The 17,897-nt window shown below is 50.9% G+C and overlaps 1 protein-coding gene across 2 annotated transcripts in view; it reads left to right on the top strand.

Moving 5' to 3' along the window:
* Positions 1 to 11,809, top strand: part of ANP32A (acidic nuclear phosphoprotein 32 family member A) — a 37,112-nt gene extending 25,303 nt beyond the window's left edge. Inside the window, exons 2-8 of one of the 2 annotated variants that reach the window (XR_012120758.1) lie at positions 4,454 to 4,603; positions 4,863 to 4,985; positions 6,502 to 6,691; positions 7,989 to 8,086; positions 10,243 to 10,306; positions 10,571 to 11,322; positions 11,591 to 11,809. Coding sequence is in view for 1 of the 2 variants with exons in the window: in XM_017681199.3 (XP_017536688.1) it covers positions 4,454 to 4,603; positions 4,863 to 4,985; positions 6,502 to 6,691; positions 7,989 to 8,086; positions 10,243 to 10,306; positions 10,571 to 10,632 (687 nt within the window). In the remaining variant the exon portion in view is untranslated. Of the gene's footprint in view, positions 1 to 4,453; positions 4,604 to 4,862; positions 4,986 to 6,501; positions 6,692 to 7,988; positions 8,087 to 10,242; positions 10,307 to 10,570 lie in introns of both variants that reach the window. The other variant, XM_017681199.3, reaches the window with a different exon arrangement.
* The last annotated feature ends 6,088 nt before the right edge of the window (positions 11,810 to 17,897 follow it).

Here is a 17,897-nt window from a genome sequence, read left to right as displayed (position 1 = left end):
TTTGGAACTTTAATTCTGCGCTGCCCCCAGACCCTTCCAGGTAGCAGGAAATGAGGAATGTTTTCTAGGCTGGAGTTTCCACTTCATAGGCTAAACAGATACCATCCCCTTTCTGCTGAAGCAGAGCCTGAGACCTCGGAGATCAGTCAGGGTCATTCAGTCAGTGGGGTCCTTGGCCTCCGGGGTGAGTCCTATTCCCAGTAGTCCAGTGTCCCTACTGTCACAGAGACTCTATTGGGGGGCAGAGGCAGCTTAGAATGACTTAAATGACCATGACCAGGACTGCAGTATTGGGAACATAGAGGAAATGGTCAAATTTGAGAGATCTGTAAAAACAAGATTTCAGTTTTGAAACAAGCCACGGGTTGTTCCTTAGAGTAGTAATGTGTTTGTGTTTATTATGGATGTTTCAGCTCCCATTGGTGAGAAATGACTGCCATGTCCTAGGTTTGGGGACATGTTTCTCAGAAAATGCCAGGGCCGGGCATCCCGGGAACCTGCATTGCCTCCCCACTGACATCTCTTGGGGCCTTAGTATGAATATTCAGGCTTCTCTGGGGTGTTAACGAGAAATGAAGCGTAGGATCCTGTGCAGGTTTGTCTGTGGGGTGTTTGAAAAGCCCCTGACACAAGCTGAGTAATTGCCAGTTGTTGGACTAGGAAGAGCGTAACCACATTTCAGATATTTTTAAATGGCCAGTGGAATTGGGAGAGAGTCTAAACCCAAAGTACAAATTTTCAGTTTAATTTTAACTTTGCACTTAGCTCACACCCAGGATTTGGCAGGGGGAAACGGGCCTTAATTTTTTTTTCTTTTTTAAGCAGAATATACTCTGGATGTGAAAGGGATATTCTCTTCCCGTGGATGGGTTTAGAGTGGTAGACACCAAGTTGAGGTGAGAGGGAGTGGGTTGGAATCGCAGCGGGAGTTCAGAGTTGATTTAAGGAATGTTGGGTGGGCTGGAGGTTTTGAAACCCTCTAGCCTGCCCCCAAGCTCTAAGAAAGTGTGGCACTCCACAGAGGCAGAGGACAGACAGAATGACTTCCACAGGTCGGCTGCTAGGCTGGTGTCTTTGTTTTTCCTGTTCGGTCCTTTTCAGACACTTCACAGGCAGCTAGTCTACCATCCCCGGTGTGACACATCACCCCACAAAGAGGCAGTGGGGTTCCCCCATGCGGTTTGGGCTTTTTTGGTGATATCAGCAGCCTGGGGGGCGTGGGCGCTAAGCTTTGATCTCTCCCGCTCCTCTTTGATCTCACCCCAAACACTGCTGACACCCCCACCAGGAAGGAAATGCAGAAACCGTGGGGATGCAGGAGGCCCCAAGGACCTGACCTGGAGCAGCCAGCTGGCCCCCCAGGTACCACAGGCTTTCCTAGGGGACTGAAATCAGCCTCTTGTTGCTTGGGGAAGAGCGGTGCCCTAGGTCCCCCAGCCCCTCTCCAGAACCTTATGCCGCATTGTCTGTACAAGGGCTGGGCTGGGGTTTGTGCTTTGGTTACGGAGGAAGTGTAACCAGGGTGGGGATGCTGGGAGGGACCCCCCAGCTGGCTGGTGGAGCAGGTAGAACAAGGCAAAAGGGAGTACGCACAGTCAGGGGAGCTTGTAGAATTGAATTGGGGGGTCTGGGAGAGCCTGTGCCCTACATTTGGGGATGTCAGAGGAGCCAACACCGACCACCTTGGTCCAGTAGACACCCTCCTGGGGCTTTAGGTTAGGTGTTCCTGACATGTCTGTAAAATGGGAGGGTGCCCTGCCCCATGGAGCAATTGTGAGGATTAAATAAGCCATCTGGGGAAGCACTGAGAGTGGGCCTGGGGGGGCCTCACCAGGAAAGATCCGATGACTGTTAATAAAAACATTAGTAGTGGTGGCTTGCGTATTGCCCCAGAGAGCAACGGATCTGGTTCGGGTGTGGTGCTGGGAGCTGGGACTGGAACCCGGTGTCTGCCTGTAGAATTGCCAGGCAGCACTGTGCCTCTTCGGGAAAGAGGCTGCCTTCTGCCAGGAATTCCCTTGACTCCCCAGTGCCACCTCCCCCACACCTGGGGCCTCCTCCTTGGCTAACAGAGGTAAGAGGAGAAGCCCTGGACCCATCTGGAGAAACCGCATCTGACATCTTTGAGGGTGGACTGGAATCTCTTCATATCTGTCTTTGTTCGGTGGAGCTTAAAGGATCACCAGGGCCTTCCAAGGAGACAAGTCACTAAAGGGGCGGCAGGCATGGGATAGCTGCTCACTGCAAGGGAGGAGCCGGTCGTGCCTCCCCCAGTGCAGGTGGTCGCCCTCCGTGTGCTCCGCTCCCCTAAGGCCTGGCTTACTGGCTCCACAACTGATGTCCTGTCCTGTGCAGAAGGCCTCACAGGACTTATTCCCAGGCACTCTTTCCAATGACCTTGAGAAGGTGGCTTGACCTGGCTGTCTGGCCTCTCCAGGGGATGGAGAGAGGGGGAAAGGACCTAACTTCTCTCCCAGACCCCAGGGAAAGGTGGGCCTTGGCAGCCAGTGCCTAAGGCCAAGAGCTTGTTGGCACTGGGAGAGAGCTGGCTCTCCTGGCTTTGCCCCTCCTGGCAAATTGCCACCGCCCTGGGCTAAGCGCTGTGCCTCTCTACCCCAGGGAGGAAGAAAGCAGGGCAGCTGTGGGGCTCTGCCACCCACGTATTGCCCAAGCTCCCTGGTCTGCCCAAAGGCGAGGGGAGACTGAGCAGCGGATAGCAGGCTGCTGTGGATTCTCTTCCCCCGCGTTTCCACTTGGCCCAGAGATGCCCAGGTAGGAGGGGCACTGGAGGACCACGGCAAGCAGGTCATTCTGGGCCCTGCGGGAAGAAGCGAGGCAAATGGCCTGCTCGCATGGGGGAGCAGCCCCGAGGAGCCCTGGGTAAGGCCCTTCCGCTACCCAGGAGAGGAGAAGAGCCTGGGTGGCCAGAGTGGGCCTTTGGACGATGTGAGGCCGCTGCCGAGGACAGGCCTGTACCGCGTGACTCATTCCTGAGAAACCAGAGCCTGTGAGTGGCAGTCCCAGGAAGGCAGCACATCCAGGCCTCATCAATACCTGTTATCCTGGAGGCCTTGGGGAGCAGGTGGGTGGGGAGGCTATATCAGGCAACAGGCACAGCAGCCTGGAGGGGTCACCGTTAAGGTTCCTGCCAGCCACGGTGCTGGGCAGGAGCAGACAGCTGGGGGCATCTGCCTGGCCCCCCTGCTGACTCCCCGGGGTCTTTCCCAGCCTGAGACTTAATACTCTTCCTAAGCTTGTCTCCCTACCATCTGTACTGGAGCTTGGAATCTCACCATCAGCTAAATTTGCCTTTTAACAACCAAATGAGAGGGTAGCTTTTTATCCGTTTCTTCTACCTCATTAGAAGTAAAGGATTTAGAGGCCAAATTTTGAGTAAGAAGAGAAAAGGAGAATCTAAAAATTCTAAAACTGCCTCCAGGGAGGACAGACGGGGCTACCCAGGTGCCTCAAAGACTGACTTCTGGCCTCTGCCAACCTCACCATTTCATTATGGACCCGCCCTAGTTTTGTGGGTTTCTAGTGTCTTCCTCCACAACTCCTTCTGGGGCCCTGGAGAATGAGGTCTAGAGCCGTGCTGTCCATGAGGGAAACTGCATGGATCTTTACCCTTAAATTAATAAAGTAAATAAGCCCAGTTAGTCAAGTCTCACCCGCACATTGCGGGTGCTTGGTGACCACAGGTGGCTAGTGGCACCTTCTTTGGACAGGTTTTCTTCACTGCAGGAAGTTCTGTTGGGCAGGGCTAGAGAATGGAGAGTTGGAGGACTCTCTGGTTGGCTGCCCACCCCTCCCCCCCATGGGGCAGGCCAAGCAGGTGACAGTGGCGACCATAGCCAGACCTGGTGGGCAGGCTCGGATGTGGTGGCAGGAGCCGGTGAGAGCAGGTGTACGTGTGCTTCTTGGGACCCGTCAGCACACACAGTGTCCCAGGCACATGAAAGAAGGTGGGGGCTGAGGATGGGAGTAGGTAGCTGGCCTCGGGAAGGCAGTCAGACTGAGGCCACGATGGGCATGGGGTGAGGGGTTCTAATGGTATGGGTGATGCTGGCCGGAAGATGGGGAGTGTGGTGCTTTGTGGATGGCGTTTGGAAGAACGAGACCATAGGGTTGGAATGAGACCATCAGCCCTGCCAAGGGCGGCAGCCTGAGTGTCTCCTCCAGTCCAGCCCATGCTCCTGTCTAGGGCAGCCCCTGGTTCTGCAGCTCTGCCCAGCCCAACCCTCCCCTTCCTTCCCCTCAGGATTGCTAAGGGCAGGGACACCAGAGTGGCATTGGCAGTGCAAAGCCCCAGCAGAGCTAAAAAAAAAAGTGCTGCTTTTAGTGTGATAGATGGTATTCTGGGTCTGTCTCCCTGTCCTCTGAGGAGGCCTAGCGCTGGCCCCTGCCTCCGCTGCCATCCCTGACTCCGCTCACATGGCCCTTCCCTTTCCAGGTGAAAGAGCTTGTCCTGGACAACTGTCGGTCGAATGAAGGCAAAATCGAAGGCCTCACGGATGAATTTGAAGAACTGGAGTTCTTAAGTACAATCAACGTAGGCCTCACCTCAGTCGCAAACTTACCAAAGTTAAACAAACTTAAGAAGGTAAATAGGGTGAGAGGAGCTCATGTGTGCAGGGGAGGCAGGGGTGGGGAGGAGGAAGGGTTCATTACGTTGTGTTCAGGGAGCGTAAGTGAAGGTGCAGCCAGCTCTGAGCACCAGCAGGCCTGCCGATGCCCTGAGCCTGAGCCTGAGCCTGAGCCGACTTCCTCTCCCCGCTCATCTGCAGAGAGCCGGGCGGCTCTGAACCCAGAGCCTTAAGAGCTGCTCTGCTTTTCTTTTTTTCTCTCCCTGCCTTGTTTAGCTTGAACTAAGCGATAACAGAATCTCAGGGGGCCTGGAAGTATTGGCAGAAAAGTGTCCGAACCTCACACATCTAAATTTAAGTGGCAACAAAATTAAAGACCTCAGCACGATAGAGCCACTGGTGAGTCATTTGGGTCCGTGCGGTGGGAGGTGGGAGGGATTGATAACCAGGGAATATGACTTTTGCATTTGTGTAATGCCCTTTTTTTAAATTTATCTTACTTTATTTGACTCTCATTATGTGCTTTGAGGTAGTGTCAGAGTTACTATTTCTGCTTCATCCATAGAGAAGTAAAATAGCTTGAACAAGGTCACACAGTCAAGTGAGCAGTCAGGGTGAAGGGCGGGGTGGGACCCTGGTCTTGATTTCTGGGCTGGTGCTTTGCCTCTTACAGTTCCTGCTCAGCTTTGGAAGTCTGAGCTGTTATTTCCTCAGGCTTAGAGCATGGCTCATTGTCCCTCTTGCGGGGTAAGGAGCCATCCAGGAATGAAGCTAGCCCTGGAGGTGCCCACTGTTCTGTCCTTGGGTCCAGGGCCCCTGGGGTGGCAGAGCTCTGTGTGGTACGGAAACCTCACACAGGCCTTCCTCCGTGGGTGACTCTTGCTGTGACAGGCACCAGCATCTCAGAGACCTGGGCAGCACTTTTCAGCTTCTCTGCTCATCCTCGTAGACCTGAACATACCCCAGACTTCATGGATTTACTAGTCAGAAAGGGACAAATCACCGTAAGAATAACAATTTCTAATCACCTGGATCTGAATGACTATATTCCCTTGGTGTCAGGGAAATCAGCTATAAGGTGTGTCATTGAATGAATAATAACTTTTTGGGGAATATAGAAATGCTACCACATTCAGTAAACATACTTGCTGTAAATATGTATGTAAGAATCAGTTCATCAGCCATGCGTCTTAGAATCAGGAAAAGGTAATGAGGTTATTTTTGCCAAATTTGCTGTATTTTCCTTTTCTGGATATATAGGATGGAGTTCGGGGCATCTCTCAGTTAACTTTCGTTGGGTTCTTGTCCAAAAAAACACTCTGCTCTTCATCGTTGCTTGAGGAGCAGGTTGATGAACCAGGGTAACAGAACAGGAAGCTGGCATTTCTTTTCCAGGCTCAAGCTTTACCTGCACACCTGGGGCATGGGGTCAACTATTAGAATATTCCTTCCACAGACCTTGCCTCCTGAGGGTGGGAAAGGGGGGTGCAGGGCTCACCCATCCAGACCACAGCCCAGACTCCTTCCCTGCCCTTGACCTTCTGCTAAGAATGAACCTTCTTAGTTCCCCTCTGGTTGCTTAGTCACGGGGGCAAGCAGCAGAGCTCCTGGCCCATGCACAAGAGAGCCCCAGGTTAATTTCAAACCAGTCAGTGGTAAGGCAGAAGTTGTAATTGTAAAACAAAAGTGTTGGCATTGCATGAGGCTTTATAGATCCTCAAGTCTAAGCCCTCAGAGAGGGAACTGAGGCCCACCAACCAGGGTGCAACAGCAGAGCCACGCCGTTACCTCATCACCCACGGGCCTTGGGCTCACCCTGCCCCGCCTGTTTCCCGGGGTGGCGTCCCTCCTACCCTTCCCCTCCCCACCTCACCTCCCACAAATCGTTCACTGTTGACTCTTTCTCTGCTTGCAGAAGAAGTTAGAAAACCTCAAGAGCTTAGACCTTTTCAATTGTGAGGTGACCAACCTGAACAACTACCGAGAAAACGTGTTCAAGCTCCTCCCACAGCTCACATACCTTGATGGGTATGACCGGGACGACAAGGAGGCGCCCGACTCGGACGCCGAGGGCTACGTGGAGGGCCTGGACGATGACGAGGACGGTGGGTGGCAGGGGGCAGGGCTAGGGCAGGCCTGGAATTCTCCCTGAGGCACAGGGCTCTGGGGGGCTGGGTGCTGGGAGGCCCCCACTGGCCACTGAAGGCTGGCTGGCTGTGGACTATTTTCCAAAGCTCTGGAGGGGTGTGGGGCTTTGTTTATCTTTGTCCCTGGTCTGTCTCATTGGTTGACTCCCCTAAAAGAACAGGGCGTGAGCCCTGGAGAGAGAGCCTGAGATTCTCCCAGCTGCATGGTAACTCCTTAAAACCATCCAACTCAATCTACCTTTTTCAAAGTCCTCTAAAACGCCCTGTCCCTCAGCTGCCCCACAGTGTGTCTCCGTAGTATAACCCTGGACACTCACAGGGAGGGGGTGAATGGAGAGAGGAAGGTGGGGTGTGGCCTGAGGGTCCTTTTCCCCATCTGGGTGTCCTCTAGGTGAGATGAGGGCAGGTGCTGGAGAGGTTGTGGGGCCCCCTGGTGGCTGCAGCCCACAGGCCCACAGGCTGGGACTTGGGAGGTGGGGATCCCCAGGGGCTGGGAAGTGGAAGAGACTGCAGGCAGCACCTTGGGCTCCCTGGAAGTGGAGAACAGTCAGAACATGCTGGAAGGAAAGAAGGAGTGCCTTCTCCTGTCCCTTTTGCACCCCAGCAGAATAGTGTGGGTCCCTGCAGGTCTTCATGGCCAGAGGAAAGTTGAGAGTTGAGATGCTTGTCTAATTAATTCAGATGCAAGATTTTGTTTTTCCTTGTTAGGTAGTAATATCTTGCAAGATATTCAGACACCTTGTTTGCCACAGTTTGTTCCTTTTTGTGATGCAGCAAAAAGGGCCCAGGGACTGACTGGCATCCTGAGCCCAGGTTTGTAGGCCTAGCTCTGCAACTAACTTGGTTTGTGACTGAGTGAGCCACTACAACCCTCTGAGACTTGGAGTTCTCACCTTGAAAGCAAGGAGTTTGGCTCGATGCTCTAAATGGATTGACTTCCTGGCTTCCCTGGGCCCTGTAACTTGTTCCTCTGATATGGCACTTTCTCTGTGGTCTCAGCCTCCACAAGGGATCTTTCATTTTGTAAAACTTGGGAGGAGGGCTTCTCTTTCGGACCGCTTTAGGGTGCTTAATCTTCTGGGTCACTTGAGGACGCGTTCGGTCCTGGTAGACCAGCGTCCAGGCCTTGGGCCGGGGTGGGTGTGGGAGGGTCATGGGCCCGCACCGGAGCCCGTACCTCCCGTGGCAGGCCCCTCAGCTGGGGCCTCTGCTGTGGGAGGCAGGAGCCAGCTCACCATCCGTTTCTGCCGCACAGAGGAGGAGTATGATGAAGATGCTCAGGTAGTGGAGGAGGAGGAAGACGAGGAGGAGGAGGAAGAAGGCGAAGAGGAGGACGTGAGCGGGGAGGAGGAGGTAAGAGGCCGGGCCGGGCTGGGGCGCCATCCCTCGGAGTCCCCTGTGCTTGCTGCCCCGGAGTCAGTCCCTCCGGGTGCCCTGGTGATCGGCCTTTGGCAGCCTGGGGGCTCCGGTGGGGGAAGGAGTCAATTTCAGGGCCTTTTATTGGGCTGTCTGGGGGGAGGCAAGACTTGCAGCCAGCCCTGGGAGGGGAAGAAAGAGGGGACTGGAGGCAGGTGAGGAGGGGACTCACCAGCCCTTGTTCCTAACTGAAAATTACTCTTAGGGAATCCACATGCCCATTTTCTGCCTTTATGTATTCATATGTTGATTTAGATACTTACTGAGCACTTAGAGCATGCTAGAGAAAATCGGAGACTGCCTTGACCTTGATGGGTGGTGGGATAAACACTGCTAGATCTCAAACCAGAGAGTGACAAGGGTCCCTTGCACACAGTGGAAGTAGTGCCCTTGTCCTGACCCAGCAGCTGGCTCCCTGGTTTTGGACGAGGTCGGTAGCCTGTCTGTGAGGGGTGTTGGAGCACAGAGTTTCAGAGCACAGTCTGGGAAGGGGTGGATCCCAGCCCTACCCCTTGCTCGCTGTGTGTCCATGGACAAGTTCCTTGGGCCTTTTCTGAGCCTATTTCTTCATTTAAAAAATAGGTGTCCTTTTACAACTGAGTTGTAAATAGGGATCAATCAGTGGATTTTTAAAAGGATAAAATAATTTGTAAGTAAAATGCTTAAGGACGGTGTCCAACAAGGGATGCTTGACCCCTTACTGTCTTAGGCTCACATGCCCTTTCTCCAAGGTCCTGGCTCTGAGTGCTGGGGGTATTGTGTTCAGACGTCTGCGTCTCTGTACTTCTTTACTATGACTTGTTTGGAATTCTAAATCAACTCTTACTAATCCCCAAAGTTGGACCTGGGGAAGTTTAAAGTGACAACATGGCCAAGGTACCTGCCCTGTCCCCCGGTCTCCCATCTGCCTCCATCAAGGGTGCAGACACCCACCTGGCACACAGACTCGCCGAGGCAGCGTCTCCTGGCCAGCCCACCCCAGTCTTGGGAGAGGCAGGTCAGCGTGAATAGAAAAGCCGGTGAGATCAGCGTGGTTCCTGCCTCATTCTGCTTCTGGGTTTCTCTCCTCCCTAGGCGGAGGCTGCTAGGCTCACCTCTGAAGAATATTGTGTCTTAAAAGTAAAGACTTAGAAAAACAGCGCACCCCCCCCCACCTTTGGGCAGGGCCGCCACCCCTGTTGGCCAGTGCAGCGCTCAGCCCGCCCTCCTTCCACAGGAGCCGCGGCAGGCAGGGCTGGATTTCTTTTACTTGTCCTGTTGCTGTTCTGTCATCTCATCGACCATCTGCAGATTTCCAGCTTCCAGGAAAGGACGGCTTACACACACATAAATAAAAAAAATAAAACAGCAAACAGGCTGATGAAAAAACTATTTGGTGACACTATGAAAGGATATTTCCCTTGACAGAAAGAAGTCTATCACCAAGTTCCCTTTAAACAGTGGGCTGTCTGATGTTTTAGGAACAGTGTTCAGCATGCGGAGATGCCACTAGCATGGAACTTAAGGAGCTGCCTAAAGCGAGGGTCCTGTGTCGAGAGTGAACTCGCATGAATCTCAGTGATGTCCTCAGAAGGCCTTGAATTTATCCTCCCCTTCCCTCCCCTGCAGGCAATCCAAGTTTGCAAGATAGGGGGCTGGGTAGGGTGAGGTCGGACTTGCCCGCAGAATCTGGGTTTGCTCAAACTGGGGTCTTCCCGTGAAGCCAAAACTAGACTGACATGAAAGGACAGCCTTCTTCACGTAAAAGTCAGCTTGGGGAACTTGTTCCAAGAGCAGGCCGACCGGGAATTTTGCATTATAAGAACTTCAGGATTCTTAACCTGGGGCCAGGACCCACCACCCCGCTGACATATCTGCCGATATTGTATGTGATATGAGGGTGTTGTCTGGGGAAGGGGCTTAAAGCTTTCTGCAGATTCCTGGAGGGGTTCTGGGTGAAAGGAGCCTCTGCTTTAGGTCCATCCCAAGATAGCAGATCTTGTGGGGCTCTGACAGGCTAGAGGCCACCTTTTTGAGGTCAGTGTCAGGGAGAGTGGCTTTCTCAGCATGTGCCTAGGCCAGGGGCATTCCTGATGTCCAGTGTTCTCTCCTAGGAGGATGAAGAAGGTTATAATGACGGGGAAGTAGACGATGACGAAGATGAAGAAGATCTTGGTGGTATGGCTGCCTTTTTACTCTCAGCTGATAGCGGGCTGGCCCCTTCGTTGGCCATAGATTGCATAGGCCCTGAGGACCTGGCAGTGGGCAGAACACGCCCATCTGGGGCCCCAGGTGCCTCCCTGGCTTTGCAGATCCCTTGCCTCGGTTTACCAGGGATGGCTAAGCTTCCCGGATGTGTGGCCTCCAGGTTTCCCAGCAGGTGATGTGAGTTAGAGATGGGAACCGTGTTGAGTCTAAAATGCCTTTTCTTTACTCTTCCAGAAGAAGAAAGGGGTCAGAAGCGAAAACGAGAACCCGAGGATGAAGGAGAAGACGACGACTAAGTGGAATAACCTATTTTGACAAATTCCTATTGTGATTTGACTGTTTTTACCCGTCCCTCCCCCAAAATCCCGCCCCCCGAAACTTATTTTTTTCTGATTGTAACGTTGCTGTGGGAACGAGAGGGGAAAAGTGTACTGGGGGTTGTGGGGGGAGGGAGGGTGGGAGAGGGTGGAATAAAATACTATTTTTACTGCCACTCTTTATTTTTATTCCCCCCTACTTTTTTCTTTGTGTCTGGTTTTATCCCTGTAAATGAAATAGCTGAGTACACACCAAGTGAGCATTTATTCCTTACTCTCAAAGAGGATGGTTTGGAGGTCTCTTACATTTCCTGGTATTTCCCGAGGCCCTTGGGTTGGTTGGAAGGCCATGGCTGGTCTCAGTCTGGTTTCCTGAAGCCCAGGAAGGCCTGAGCACCAGCCATGTCTTACCTCTTGCTCTGTCTGGTTCACGTGATTTCTGCATTTCTCAGGCCTTCTAGAGGCATCCAACGCCCTGGTTTGTAAATAGCAACCTAAAGGCGTATTTTGGCACTGGTTGGGGGACATTCCCCATCTCTCATTCCCTTTCCCTCTTCACAGATGGTGGTGGGCTTTGCTCTACAAAGAAGACTCTGATGTCACTCTTAAGAGCTATGAGCCAGAGAGCCGAAAACAGCAGGCTTATGAGTTATAAGAAAAATGGATTTGGTAATTATAATTAAAAGAGAAGCAAACCCTCTAACTTCAACCTCTTTAAAAGATTAAAAAATATGAAAGAAACTGTCCTTTCTCGTTCTGTAAAATACTAGAACTCTTTGTTTTACAAAATGACAGGAGAAATCTTCCACATGTACTTCTGTGCTTAGACCATTTTTACAAACCTAAACGCAGGAGAAGTTGCTGCATGTCGGCTGGGGTTTTTTTTCATACACCTGAGCACGGAAGAACTAATGCAAAATTGTATTTTCTTACCTAGTGGAAATCTGAAATGACTGCAAATTCCTAGTGAGTGTACAGGTTGCTTTCGTGTTCCTCTCCTGGATGGCTTTAGAAGTGACGTGTGATTTCCTAGCCCGTGTTTCATCTGTATAAAAACATCTGCACCGGTTTTTCTCCTCCCCCTCAGAAGAGCCAAGCTTTTGAGTTTTATGTCTGTTTGTCATTGATAAATTTCAATAAATCTTTTTATACAATTTTTTTGGGGGTGGCTTCTTTGAGTCCAACAGGTCATTGATCTTTCTGAGATGCATTCCAGATAACCTGCTAGTCGGTGGGGGGAGGCTTAACTTCAGTTACCTAGTAACAGCTTTTCTTACAGGATATGTAACGTGGGATACTAAGTTTGGGTGCCTTGGGTCTCAAAGCAAGACTTATGGGTTGCTGTCTTCATTAAGAGCTTCATTTTGGGGACAAAAAAAAGAAAAACAACCCAGATGGTGGGGTAAAAAGATATAAAAAGAGTTATTCAAACACCTAAACCGTCACCAAGAAGTTAGGCCAACCTTGGAATCTTATTTTGAATGTCTGTCATTGTTTTGTTGTTCAGGCTGTAGAAAGCATACATGCTTGGAAACCTTAGGGATGTCATAAACAGATTTGTTCTTTTTTATGTGATGTTATAATTTTTCTCCACTTCTAAAGTGTCTTCAAAAGCATGTATCTTAAATGGCTGTGTAGTAGTCCACTAACTATTCTGATTTTTTAGTTCTAGATAAATGGTCAGGTGTTTGGGCTATTTCCAACTCGTCATTACAGCGGGCATTCTGTTACACTTTTTGTGGATTTCTTAGTGCAAATGCTTAAAAGTAGAGTCATTGGACCTAAAGCTGACATTTGCAAGGTTCCGTGTTTTGCAGAGGGTTAGGGTTATTAGCTGTACTGTGGCAGTTTATACACATACATACATACGTACATGTCCGTCCTCAGTCCTGTAGCGTTGAACCCGACAGCCCTAGTTCCTCTGCATTCCAATAGAAAAAGGTGTTTCTCGGGAGAGACTGACCCATACAGCCCTCTGGGCGGTGATTGGACACCTACTGCCCTTTTCTTTGGAGCCTGTTCACATACTCTGGCTCCAAATGGGGGGTAGGCAGGTGGCCTCCCCGAGGGGGGGTACTGCTGAGCACCAGCGCTATGAGGATCAACTGGTCAGGTGTGCTCTGCCTCCCACAGCTGGTGAAAGTGGAACTGGGGCAAAATTGAGAGACCCTCCAGCCTGAGCTCAGGTTTTCTGATGTTGACTCCCCCACATGGGAGGTGATTCACATAGAGAAATAAATGCTATAAAATGTAAGGTAAAATGGATGATGATGAACGGGTTAATGCTAATGAGACTAAAGGTGGGAAACCCTACCTGCATCAGTCATACCAAGTCTTCACATCAACCCTTGAGGAAAGCTTACTACACCCATTCTGCAGATGAGGAAAAGTGCAGTTGAGTTACTTGGAGTTAAGTAGAGCCAGGGTGACCCAGATCTTTTGGACTACATTTCATTGAACTTAGTTACAAATGGTGATGAGAAAGAGGAAGCTCAGCCATAGCCGGGGAGAGGTGGTAACAGCTGACTTCTATTGAGCTCTTGATGTGTGCCAGGTGCCATGTCTTACATGCAGCATCTCATTCATCCTACTGGATCCTCATGGCCTTAGGTGCCGTTACTCGTTACTAAGGTGGCTCAGTGATTCACCCAAGGTCACGCAGCCAGAAAAGGGCAGCGTCAGGAATAAACCGGGTGTGTGTGGCTCCAGAGCCAGCCATCCGACCTTGCCCTAGCGTTCTCCACCTTCCTCCCTGGAGCTGCAACCACCCGCACGAGCCAGCTGTGTTGAGGCAGGTCCTCGGCTTTGCCTGTCATGTCTCTGCTGACCGAGGTTCCCCCACTGAGTGCTAGCAGGCGCTATAGGACAGACCTTTGAGAGAGAAGGGCCCTTTGTCACCCAGCTGTCTGATTGGACAAAAGGGGACACCAGAACCCAGGGGGAGGGTAAGTGGTGTGCCCAAGGTCACACTGCAAGGGCAGAGCCCAGGCTGGACCCCAGGACTGCTGTTTGTATCATGCAGCTACACCGTGTGGCTGCCAAAAGGTCAGCTGTTGTGCGAGCAGAAGATAAATAGCAGAGTGTCTTCCAGGAAGAATGTAGCCAAGCCTTGGGTGGAGAGGATTCACTGGGTGCCGTGGCACATCTGCATGTTTTATGTGGCTTTGGAGTGCATCCTGTGTTTTTAAATGTTCACAGTGCATTTGGCTTTCTGCTAGTGTCTGAGGTTGATCGTCCTGAAAAGGGTGTGCATTTCTGGATAGAGACCATGTCTGAAGAGAGAGTAATGATGATGTTTCTAGATACTCTGTGTCACACAGGCTTAAAGGCACTGCCTCCCTTAATCATGCAGATTTATAGATGAAACAGGCTCTGAGAGGTGAGACACCTAGCCCAGCTAGTAAGTGACAGTTAAGCCTCAAACTTATCTTTCTGATGCAGAGACCTTCTTATCCACCATGTTAAAAGAGCCAGGCAGATGAGTGAAGAAGGTTTGAGCAATTCAGTTTGTCTCATTTGCTGACTTGCAAAGGCTGTTTTTATCCTGGCTCAGAAACTCAATTGTTCATGGTTGGAAGGATTCCCACAGTGGGTCCCTACTAAGCAGCTCTGGACAATGGTGGCCCTGAGTGCTAGGCCAGCCCTTAGGCCTCTGTGGCAGGCTGAGTAGGTGTGAACAGGCCCAAGGATAGGCCTGGAGGTGGATGGACAGATGAGGGCAGGGCCCAGGTGAATCAGCCCGACCGAAGCCCTCCAAGTGGACCACAACTATGCGAGCAGGAAAGAGACTGGAGGAAGAGTCAGACCCGATGGGGACATCCATAGACTGTTAACTGCATCTGTAACTTAGAAAGTTGATGTGGGGGACCACCGTGGGGTTGCCTGCCAAGCCTCAGTTCCTCTTGGTCTGGCAACAACATTACAGGGGCCTGGGAAGGACTGATACAGATATAGACCATCCTTGTTTCTCGAGTTCAGATTGGGCTGACCCCCACATCTTCTCTGGTTCCTGGGGTGAACAAGCGGCCCAGTCCTGGCCAATCAGTGTGTTCCAAATTTGACCACAGTGACTGGGACAAGGACGGGCCCGGAACCCAAACTGGTTCATAAGGCTTGGTCCCTCGAATTCAGAAAATGAGAAACTGCCTGGCTGGGAGAATGAAGGCCTGGAGCTATAAAGGCATATCCCTAAGGGAGAATCCGGAAGATTCCATTTCAGCCTAAAAGAGTCCTAATACAAGGAAGTGTGGACACCAACATGCATTTAGAACTTACTGTTTGCTGGCCATCTGACATTAATTTGCTTGTTTCTCATAATAACTTTATCTGGTTGTCATTATCCCCATTTCAAAGACTGAACATCTAAAATAGTACTTGGTAAATACTAGCTGCTTACTGCCAGACTCAACAATAAAAGCTTTATAAAAATCAACCTAGTGTTTCCCATATTTCCCTGATAAGAACCTCTGGGGCTGGTCAGACTGCCAGGCCTCACCCTGGGAACTCTGGTTCCATGGCTCTGGCCTGGGGCCTGGGAATCTGTGTTTTAACAAGAACCCAGAGGCTTCCCGTCATCCAGGACATTTGGGAAATCCTCCTTTGAACTCAGTACCCACAACAGTAGTGAGGAAAATATGCGCATCAAAAGCTGACAAAAGCGAGGTTCCTGAGAGGCTAAGTAACCTGCTGGAGTCGTCACAGCTGTGTGTGCAAAGCTGGGGCTTATACCTGGGGCTGGATGACTTTCACACTTTTGTGGCAAGGGGCTGATGATAACCATCTGTGTATCACAAGTTGTGAGACAATAGAAAAGACAGGGAAGAGCATTGCAAAGTGGGAAGCAAAAACTGTTTAGAGATGCTGGCTTTATGAAAAAGAAGTTCAAGCAAACCAAATATTTTCTGTAACAAGATAATAAAGTCCTAAAAGCCACTTGGTAATTAAGATAATCCATGTGAAGTTTTTTAACCCTCTCTTTTAAAGTTGACATACAATAAAATTTGCTCTGTGTCAACCACCACAGTCCGGATACAGCTCATGGGAGATCTTGGTTGTAAAAAGAAATGGATTTGTGCACTGGGAATATCCCAAATCTTGCTGGTGGCCTTGGGAAGGTGTTAGAAATTTTGGCCAGGGCTCAGGAGTCAGGAGACCTTGTTTCCCATCCTGGCTCTGAGACTACGTAGCTGGGCTATTGCAGACAAGACACCTTTATGTCCTATACGAAGAGCAATCCAGTCTGAATGACCTTTGACAGCCAGTCGATAGTTTATCACTTTCTTTCCCTCATTGCCCTGAGTCTTCTAGTTGAGTCTATTTGAACAAAGCGGTTAGTGAAGGCGTTTCCTGCCGAAACTCTGAGGCAGCAGTAGGAAGGGTCAGTGAGAGAGAAACAGCCCCTCCCCTGAGGCGGGAGCACTCTGACAAGGAATTAGCAAAATGACTTCCTGAGGTTTCAACAAGTAGATGAGTAACCTGGTCTGTTCACAGCCACATTGCTGGGGTGAATCAGCTGGGCCAGTAAGGAAGCAGAGATAATGCTAATGACACTGCATGCTCACTGGTACTCTGAGCTTGAAATTATTTCATTTCATCGCCACAGCACGATTCTCCCTTGAGGTGGTTGCTTTTCTCCTGGCTTCCCTGATGAAGAAAGTTCATCAGTCTATGAATGTCCCCAAGTTGCATATCTCTTGTTAGGATGTAACTTGCTCAAGACCACACAGCCAGGGCACAAGCTGGTATTGAACCCATAGCTTCCTGGCCTGAAGTACAGAGGTGTTTCCCCAGTTCTCAGGTCCTGTGCAGTCTAGACCTAACTGCAGCAAGAGTCATCTCCAAATCTTGATTTGACTAATTTCACATCTCTTCTTACAGAATCTGGCTCTCAGGCCCAGCACGGCCCTCCCTCTCACCCCGACTTTTAAATCTAAGACAAAACCAGTTTCTCCATACTTTCTGGGAAACCAATGTCTTGCAACAAAAATGATTCGAACCTCAGGAAAAGGAGAACTAATCTCTCTACCTCTGGAGAGAGGGATGCGGGATGTTTTGAAGGATCAACAAGCAGCTTTGTCCAGTGCTTGAGACTTCGGGGGAGGCAGTGCAGATGGTGGTGCCATCCTGGGCTAGAACCAGGAAGGAGGCCTGGGTGACCTGGGACGAGCCACCTCTCTGTAGCGTCTACCTCCCAGAAGTGTCAGGAGATACAGAGCATGTTTGTGTGCTGATAGGGGTGGTCCAGTAGAGAGGGAGGCATTGATGATGTGGAATAGATGGAGAGAATCCTGGGGAAAATTAGAGGTATGGCATCCTGTCACTAAATAGAAGCTCAGCCTTTGGCAGAGGAAAGAACACTTCATCCTTCATAGCAGGAGAGAAAGGCTATAGATATGGGCAGGTGTGGACATTTGGTGGTGGAAGATGGCAGAGCCCCTGTCTGCTTTTGAAGGAAATATAAGGCAAGGTTATCAGTGGGGGTGAGGGTGGAGAGGGGCAGGATGGGAGAGATGAGAAGGTGTAAGACAGCTGTTCTGGAGGGCGGGCAAATGGCCACCCCTGGGAAGCCTGAGTGGGTGAATGCCCATTTACCTGCAGCTGCTGACCATCACGGTAAATGGGACCAGTTGGCACAGCTGAGCTGCTTGCATGCAGGCCCTGAGGTGCAGACAGCTGGGTTTAGCTATCTAGGTGATTACAATGCATAAAGCACAAGGCAAAGAAGATGGAGGGTTTAGAAGATGGTAACGATGGCCCAGGGAGGGAAATGAGTCATGATCGATGGTGAGAAAGTGGGAGAAGGTCAGTAGGTTGAAAAAGAGCTGAAGGATGTTGGGATGGGAGCACCACGGTAGGTGAGCCGCAAGGAGAGAGGCAGTAGTCGGAGAGGAGATGCCCAAGGTGGTGCAGTTTCTGTGAAGCCAAGGATGCGCCCACTGGGTCGGTGTCTGAGGTGGGATGAAGGAGCACATCTTCACTGGAGGTGAGGAGTTTGCAGAACTGAGAGTCCAGGGTACTGGATCACTTATCCCGGAGGTTGTGAACAACTGCCCAAGCCCTCACTGATGAGGAGGCAGATACAGTGACCCAGAGGTGGTCGTGACTCTTTAAAGGAGGAGGGAGGAGAAATGGAAGCAATGATGAGCAACAAGAAAAATTCTCCAGTTCTCCACATGTCCAGCCTTGGGACACATGAAGAAGGGGGACAGCGTCCCTTGTGGTCTCATGAGAAGACTACAGGGGAA

This window comes from Manis javanica, chromosome 8, assembly GCF_040802235.1.
Source record: "Manis javanica isolate MJ-LG chromosome 8, MJ_LKY, whole genome shotgun sequence".
NCBI lineage: Eukaryota > Metazoa > Chordata > Mammalia > Pholidota > Manidae > Manis > Manis javanica.
The sequence above is the reverse complement of the archived record's forward strand: the minus strand, read 5'-3'. Positions and strand labels throughout refer to the sequence as shown.